At 37.3% G+C, this 8,479-nt stretch overlaps 1 protein-coding gene across 1 annotated transcript; it reads right to left on the reverse strand.

Moving 5' to 3' along the window:
- Positions 1–4,738: 4,738 nt before the first annotated feature.
- On the reverse strand, positions 4,739–7,480 carry LOC131790263 (microfibril-associated glycoprotein 4). Its single transcript, XM_066163713.1, has 4 exons — positions 7,363–7,480; positions 6,207–7,290; positions 5,653–6,030; positions 4,739–5,105 (listed from the first exon to the last, which is right to left on the reverse strand). Exons 2-4 carry the CDS (start codon positions 6,448–6,450, stop codon positions 4,843–4,845), a joined length of 885 nt encoding a protein of 294 aa, XP_066019810.1. The 5' UTR covers positions 6,451–7,290; positions 7,363–7,480; the 3' UTR covers positions 4,739–4,842.
- Positions 7,481–8,479: the final 999 nt, after the last annotated feature.

Genomic DNA, 8,479 nt, shown 5'->3' on the forward strand with positions numbered 1-8,479 from the left:
TGTGAATGTCAATACATTTCATAGAAAAAACAAAAATGAATAATGAGTCACTCATTTTGGAACATGAAACATTTTCCTGTTGAACACGTGCGCTTGTGAGCAATTTTTGAGGTCGGGTGGACAGATCTAGACAAACAAACATCGGAAACTGAAATCCGATGAAAAACTGTTAATTTCTCGCACACATGGACCTGACGTTTGGCCAAGTTTGTGTGCGAGTTATCAAGGTCTAAACTCCTTCGGTAGACGAACTAAACCATTGTAGTTTTCAAATCAAAACATTTATCTTTTCTTTATCCTGTGTGTCATTTGCGAATAATTTATTAATTGTAAAGAATCAAATGTGTCTAAATTTGTATTCACAAATAGGAATTGACGGCTGGCGCATCATCACACAAAGTTTTCATGCTGCTTTAAGGCTGTGTTGGAAGTATCGCTTTTGGAAGGTTTGCACAAAATCGTGATCGTGGAGTTAATTTTACCAGTTCAAAGAAGATCATACAAAATAGGTCGTTCTTGAAACAAATACAAAATATTTCAGTTCATACAAGGTTATTTCATGTCAGACCTCAATGCGCAGTTCATTCAATAAGCAATATTTCCGTTATCACTCGCCGGCGTTACACACGAACTGAGAAAACGGTCTTATTTCCCCCGTTACTTTTAGACCTGTTAGCATGTATCAAGCAACGCTGCACTTCCTAACATTCCGTAAATAGACTGATAAATCGAATTACTCGTCTATCAAACTGAAGAATTACAGCTCCAATCGTAGATGTCGGTGAACTAAGAAAGGGTATAAACCACTTCGATTGGGTTTCCGAGTTCGTTTAAGTTGACTATTTCCCGACTAACTGAGCGCTCTCTTATTAAGCTTCTTTTTCGAAAGCAGCACGACATGTTTACAGTCGACGTTTTCCTTCAGCTGACTGGATCGGTTCCACTACATCAACTCTTTAAATTTGTTATGACTTCATGATATCTCGCGATTTATCGAATCCACCCACCTATTCTTATATAGCTAGTCGGCAATGTCAAAAAAAGGAAACAAACAACAAAACGTCACAAAAACAAAACGCCTCACTGAAGCTAAATTTAAGATTAGATTTCTAGCAAGTTTTGCTCAACCTGATAAATTCGATTTATCAAGATTAAACTTGTGCATAACCTTTCCGGCAAAACTGTATTTTGTTTAACGAAACAATTCTGTTTTATCCACTGAGTTGATAGTGTAAATTAGCCACCATAAAGAGTTTCTAAAGCTGATCATGACGTTTCGAGCGTTAGCCCGCCTTCGTAATTCGCTCCGACGAAAAGAAGAGGCTGTTAGCAGGGTTTCAACAGAGTTAACCGTTAGCCGTAGAACCGCCAAAAAAATTAGCCGCCAGGCGTAGAAAATGGCGAATTCGTATTCGTAAAAAAATGTAACCATAAAAAGAAATTATGGCGACAGCAATGGAATGATATGAACTGTTAACCGTAAAATGACCAAAAATTTTAACCGTTAGCCGTAAAAGCAATCACCCCTTTGAGACCCCTGGATAAGTAATCATGCAATCACGATGATGTTTCGCGTTTGATAACCCCAGGGCAAGTAGATACGAACCACTTTTGCATAAGCTTCTAATTCAAACGCAAATTCTTACGGAAACTTAGCAGGAATCTTTTTTGGCCCCAGAATTCATTCTTTTCCCCGTTAGGGTATTTCGAAAAAGATTTTGATATCGCAAACGGCCTCCTTCTTAAGGTTAGGGAGTCTGTAATCTTCTTATTCAACAGATGCACGTCAACAATGAATCCATTTGTTAAATAGACTTAGGCGACCATAAATGCTAATTTTTCAATTTCACTGCCATTCAGTTCATTTTTACTACCCCCAGGCTGTTGAAGAGTATATTTCCGAGATTATGAAGTCGTGCAGTTTGCTTTTCCAAATTTTCCTTTGGAAAGAACATTATACAGTTGGGAAGATTTTGGAAAGCTGTGCCAAAACGTATTATTCTTGACCAATCTCAAGGGGTTGCCATTCTTCGTGGGATAAGGGGTAACTGAGCCACCGTGTTTTTTATCAAGAATATCTCTCTGCTATACTCTCCCACCGACGCAGCACCACAGTTTCTTTAGAAACTTACCCCTTTATTTTTATACACTATCCGAAAGATTTGGCTTCTTCGCCAAATAAAATAATTTTCCTTTCCTCTTTCGAAGGTCGATGATGGGTGGGTAGTACTTTAAAGAGCGTACCCAACTAATTAGTTTGTTGATCAAACTATACATGAATCAGATCAATTTATTGTTATTTTACGCTGTTACCCGACTACCATTGAAGTAATTTCCATTTCTCCTTTTGAAAGAAACGCAGATAAAAGTGTACACAGTCAATACTTTTACATTACTGAATGTAAATATTTTATTTTCATGTCGTGAACTATGCTCGCAAAAAGTTGCATTGGCCAGTCTGTTCTATAAGTTAATGTTAGGTGCGTATATTAAGAGATTCGAGGTGACTCGATTTAAAGCTCGATAGCAGTTAAATCAAAAAAAAATTTCATTTTAATTTAAATAAAAATACAAACAAACAAAAAAACAAAAAACCTAACACAGTTACGGAACTCGTAGCCTTATCATGTTTTCATGTTTCGTGTTTACCTCACATTATTGTCAGGCTACTTACGAGGTGCATTTTAATTAAGTAAGCCTGAGGAAATGTTTCTTTTTGTTATTTCACTTTACACTTTGTTCTTTCGCTCTCTTTTGCTTGTTTCATAAGAGTCATTAAGGGTCTCAAAGATGGTTTCCAACTTTTTTCTCATATCAACATCGACTGGTTAACAGACCGGACGGTAATGAAAGTTTTACTTCTACAGCCACAATGCGTGAAGGTAAACATTATACGTAATGAAATCAGAAGACCGAAAAGACAACCTTAAAAATCTAATCTTGGAACAATGATATCGAATACGTTACATAACAGCTATGAATATCTCAACTAAATTTCCTGAGGTTATTCAATGTCTGCGATGATGCAGCGAACGCGATTGCATCTTGTAAAGTTAAAATCAAGTGAGAATTTCACTCTTTAAGAAAGTGCTCTTCATACAACGTTTGTAATAGTGAATTTTTAGGTTAGATTTTAAAATGTCCTGGTAAATTTTCAGTAATACTTGAATATAAAAGTAAAAGAGATGATGGAAATCATGATCATAACAATATTTACTTTGCATCTACAGTCCATCTTTGCCAGCAAAGGCATTCATTACTGTGCTAAGATTATCTCTTTCCTTTTTTTGAGGGAATATTTGATTTAAAATGCCTTGGTCATTGAATTAGTAAAAGTTTGCTTTAAGATCGTGGAATCCATGCTGTAAATGACGTGAAAGGTTTTGGGGAGTAACACGTTGTGACTTTCAGAGGCCGAGGGGAAAGACATGTTAGTTTAAGGTGATTCCTCAGAAAAAAGTCATTGAACAATTTTTTTTAAACTTCCCTTAAATGTTCCCTACCCATGTCTGTTTCGAAAAATACAATGAAAAAGATAGGTCACCAGGCTTGTTTAAGAGATATGAGGAGCCAAACTTATCCCATGATCTTAAAGTAATACTTGAAACAAATATGATAGGTAGAAAGTCTCGAGCTTGTGAAACAATTCGGTATATAATTTGTGGGAGAATCATGCAAATTTAAACGACATCGACTCAAAACGTTCATCGCGTGGTCCCTTTCAAGGTCGTAATCTGCATCCTGCAATAGCCCTCTCTCTTTGCAAAAACAAAAATGAATTTCCACATGTAGATATTCCACTCAGTTACCGTAGATGCACAAAGTTTGGCTGCCTTCTCTCAAACTTTAGTGTAATGCTTAGCAAAGGAATCAATCGCTCAGTTTCCGTTCAAGTAGTCCAGTTTCTAATCATAAACATTGATGATTCACCACAAGAAATAAAACTAAAAGAAGAAATTTTTCTTTTAAATCCGAAAACAAACTAAACGGGTGGAATTTCATAAACGTTTAGCGTTTTCTTGTCCTCTTTGCCCAAAACAAACAACAGGTTGGTCAAACTATATGTCTTGTTTTGGATGCCTCTTGAAACTGCGTTTTTAGTAAATTTGAGAAATAGGAGATCCACCGATTAAGAGTTTCTAGGGCTCACTCCACGGTACATCCGTAATAATTGAAATTATCATATAATTGCAATTATCATATAATTGAAATTATCATATCAAGGGAACTGACAAATGTGACAAGCAGAGCCGCTGTCTGCGTGAAAACTGAGAGGTTTGTTACATAGCAATAGGATCTTACCGCAGGGAAACCAAATAGCGATGCAACAAAGACACCCGTGGCAAATCAGAATGGAGAAAAAAGGTCACTAACAAATTACCTTCAGCGCGGGAAAACTCAAGTGACTAAGTCAAGATTGGTTTCACTAAATTTGCCTCTAATTGGTTTACAGACTGATGTGAGCTTTCACGACCATCACAGAGCTAAGTAAAGCAAAACCGAAGGAATCCCGTATTGTACTTGTGACATGTAAGGGAGGTTGATCCATTTTTACATTATTCACTTGATCTATTAACTGATTTCTTTCTGCAATTTCTTTTAATTGAATTGAGAACACGTTACGAGTTTTTCACACGTTAGATCCTCTCTTGCGCCAGATGATTATTTGGTGGAGTTCTGGGACAGATATGTTGTGGTAGGAATGAGGTGCAAATAATTCCACAAAAAAGAAAAAAAAGACCTTTTGAACTCTTTAATAGCTCTAAAGAAGCTTGACATTTCTCTTTTAACTCTTATTTTGTCTTGGTTCAGTTTAGTACTCAAGACAAGTGACAGTGAGTACTAAAACTTTACTGGTCTGATTTTCATCTCAGCTCTCTTGGCGGAGTAGTGATATCCTTTCCAAGCATACCAATTGACTCCATCAGCAAATGAAGAGTGCTTCCCATGATGATAAACACCATTCAAGTTTGATCTATGACAACTTGTGTACCACCAAGCTCCTTTGTATTTCACAGCACAGTTACTGCTCGCGATGTCATTGTCCTGATCTTTGGTTGTGAAGAGAGAACCACGATGCCCAGAGAGAGAATCACCTGCAGTACCTGAAACAGAAAAAGGGAAAAAAGTGAAGGCAAAGCGATTACTATCTCTTGGTGGAGGCAGAATTCTGAGGCTACGTTGAAAGCTAGCACAGTCTCTATATGATAAACCGAGAGAAACATATCATTTCCTAATAATTAAGGTACGATACGAAAACAAAGTTGTTGTTTGAGCTAGCGGTTTGGGCGGGGGGGGGGGGGGGGGGGCTGGTCAGGGTTATACGACTCCCTTCTTTTTAATTTGGAGAACGTGATCAAGCATTTATTTAAAACCAGTCGGAAAATACTGCTGCGAGATCCCAATTGGAAATTTATGCCTACCCTCCTGGAAAGATCTTAACGACGTGTGACGTCGATTACAACTCAATATATGATTGCCCTCTTTGTTAGGAAAAAATGATCGAGTGTTTAATTTATTGAAAACCAGTTGGTATCTATCCAAAATGTCAGAGATATACGGATGCAAGACCTCATATTAAATATTCGCGCCTACTTTCCCTGGGAGATCCTCAAAAATAACGGATGACAGCTGACGTAGATTATAACTCACCTGAGTAGGTTCCAAGACTCAACTGGTACTTAGCTTTTTCACTAGTCACTGCAAACAGGTCGTATTCGGCATAAGCGTTTTTACCTGTAGTATCTTCCAGATCGACTCGAAGTTTGTTCTTTGTTTTTGTCAGGCGGTTTACCTTATCGAGCCCCAGCCAAAACTCGCCATTCAGGTTACCAAAGCCATTCTTGTAGTCAGCCCAGCCGCGATAGAAATTAACAGAGCCATCCAATCTCTTTTGGAACACTGTCCATCCTCCACCGGCTGTGGTTTGGTCACAGAAGACATTGAAGGCACCTGAACCATCAGGGTCGATGGCGTAAACTCCGCTGACTTTTAGACCAGATTTGTAAAGCTCAGCACAGTTCCTCTTAGCTGTAAGAATAAACAAATTAAATGTGAAAGAACTTGTGCCATTTCATTTCTAGTCGGCGATCAGCGGCGCCGACCACACCGAACAGTTTCTCGCAGTCGGGAGAAGACCAAAAACCCCGATCATTGATTAGGATTGGCTAATAAAAGGAATTTTTCGACATATTTCTGGACTTTACCTTTCGGTTTCTGTTTTCCTTTGAGAATGTTGATGTCAGTTTGCATGTGGGCGAGCTGTTTCTTTATATCCTTTAACATAGTTTCCATCTTCTTGTTTGGTGCCTCGTAGAAATAAATGTTGTTACATTTCTTTGTCTTGATAGGTTTAGTTTTACTGTTCCCAGGCTTTGCCGAAACTTGATTCGTCACAAAGAAGGCTAAGAACAGCAAACTGGAAAGAAAACTCAAGGAAACAAAATTCATCGCATCAATGGAATTGCTTATCGTCCTTTTCGAATCGAGTGTGATCACAAGTGACAAATCTGCCTTAAATGTGAATCTTAATAAATTTCATTGAAAAAACAAAACTGGATAATGAGTCACTCATTTTGGTTCAAGAAAAATTTTCCTGTTGAGCACGTGCGTAATTTATCCGGTCTGAAATCCGATGATAAAATTTCTAATTTCTCGTACACATAGACCTAACGTTTGGCCAAGTTTGCAAACTAGTTATCTAGGTCTAAACTCCTTCTGAAGACCAACTGAACGATTGCAACTTTCAAATCAAAACATTTATTTTTTTTTTCATTCTGTGTCATTTGCGAATAGGTTATTAATTATAAACAATTCATTGTCTAATTTTGTATCTATTATAGAAATTGACAGCTGGCGCATCATCACACAAAGTTTTCATGCTGCTTTAAGGCTGTGTTGGAAGTATCGCTTTTGGAAGGTTTCCATAAAATCGTGATTATGAAGTTAATTTTGCCAGTTCAAAGAAGATCATAAAAAATTGGTGGTTATATAATAAATAAAATATTTTAATTTATACAAGGTTATCTTATGTCAGACCTCAATTCACGGTTTATTCAATATGCATGCAATACTTTCGTTATCACCTGCCGGCGTTACACACGAAGAAAACGGTTTTATTTCCCCCGTTACTGTAAGTGTTGGGGACGATATGCAGAGAACTCTTTTACGCGTAGCCGCACCAATACAAGTCATTCCATGATTGAGTAAACCTTCTTTTAAATTTAAACATTTTCACCATTTGACATTGCGTGTTGTTTTGACTTGATCTTCGTACACCTACGGTAAAAACTGAAAACGAGAACCTAAATTAACAACTCACTGGGCGAAAGCGAAACTGCAAAACGAGGCACATGTACTTACATATTTCTATGCGATAAACGGGTAGGAAAAGCACAAAACTTCAACAATCAAAATGAACACTGCACCCAAGGTCCTGACACGAAATTACTCTCGCACTAAAACATGTGCTACTGATCATGTGACCCAATATAAGTCCGCAATTCGTGCTTGGCCGCTAGTCGGCCCAAACAGTAAGACCTGGTTGGCATGTACCGTGTACACTTCCTGACATTGCATAAATAAATTGATGCATTGAATTACTGGTCTATCAAATTGAAGAATTACAGCTCGAGCCGTAGATGCCGTGAACTAAGAAAGGATATAAAGCCACTTCGACGGCATTTCCGAGTTCGTTCAAGTTGACTCTTTCCCTAATAATTGTGCGTTCTCTTAGTGAGCTACTTTTTCGAAAGCAACACAGACGTGTACACAGTCGACGTTTTACTTCACCTGACTCGTATCAGTTTTACCACACCAACTCTTGTAATTTGTTATGACTTCATGATATCTCGCGAATTATCGACTGATCCACCCACTTATTCTTATGTAGTCAACTATGTCATAAGAAAACCAAACAAACAAAAGCAAAACAAAACAAAGCAAAACGCATCACTGAAGCTAAATTTAAGATTAGATTTCTAGCAAGTTTTGTTCAACTTGATAAATTCGATTTACGAAGGTTAAACTTGTGCATATCCTTCCCGGCAAAACTGTATTTTGTTTAAAGAGACAAATTATTTGGTTTATCAACTGAGTTGATAATGTAAATTAGTCACTGTAAAGAGTTTCTAAAACTGACGTTTCGAGAGTAAATGATTCGTAGCGAGGGCTTACTGTAAATTGCAAAACGATCTAATCGAAAAGAACTGAATATCTGCAATTTGCGACATGAACTTAGAATCTATAATTTGAAAAATGGAAAGCTGTAATTTGAGAAACGAAAATGTGGAATTTACGAAACGAGCAAATCATAAAATTGTTGTAAAGAGGGGATCAAATAGCTCGTTACTGTGGTCCCTATTTAACTACAACTGTTATTGTTCCTCCTTTCAGTTTTATCGAACTGCTGTAATCAATTAAATTAACCATACACTTTTGTTTAAATTCATCTGCTTGAAAACCCACAGTTCTTAGAAAA

This window comes from Pocillopora verrucosa, chromosome 1 (genome assembly GCF_036669915.1).
Source record: "Pocillopora verrucosa isolate sample1 chromosome 1, ASM3666991v2, whole genome shotgun sequence".
NCBI lineage: Eukaryota > Metazoa > Cnidaria > Anthozoa > Scleractinia > Pocilloporidae > Pocillopora > Pocillopora verrucosa.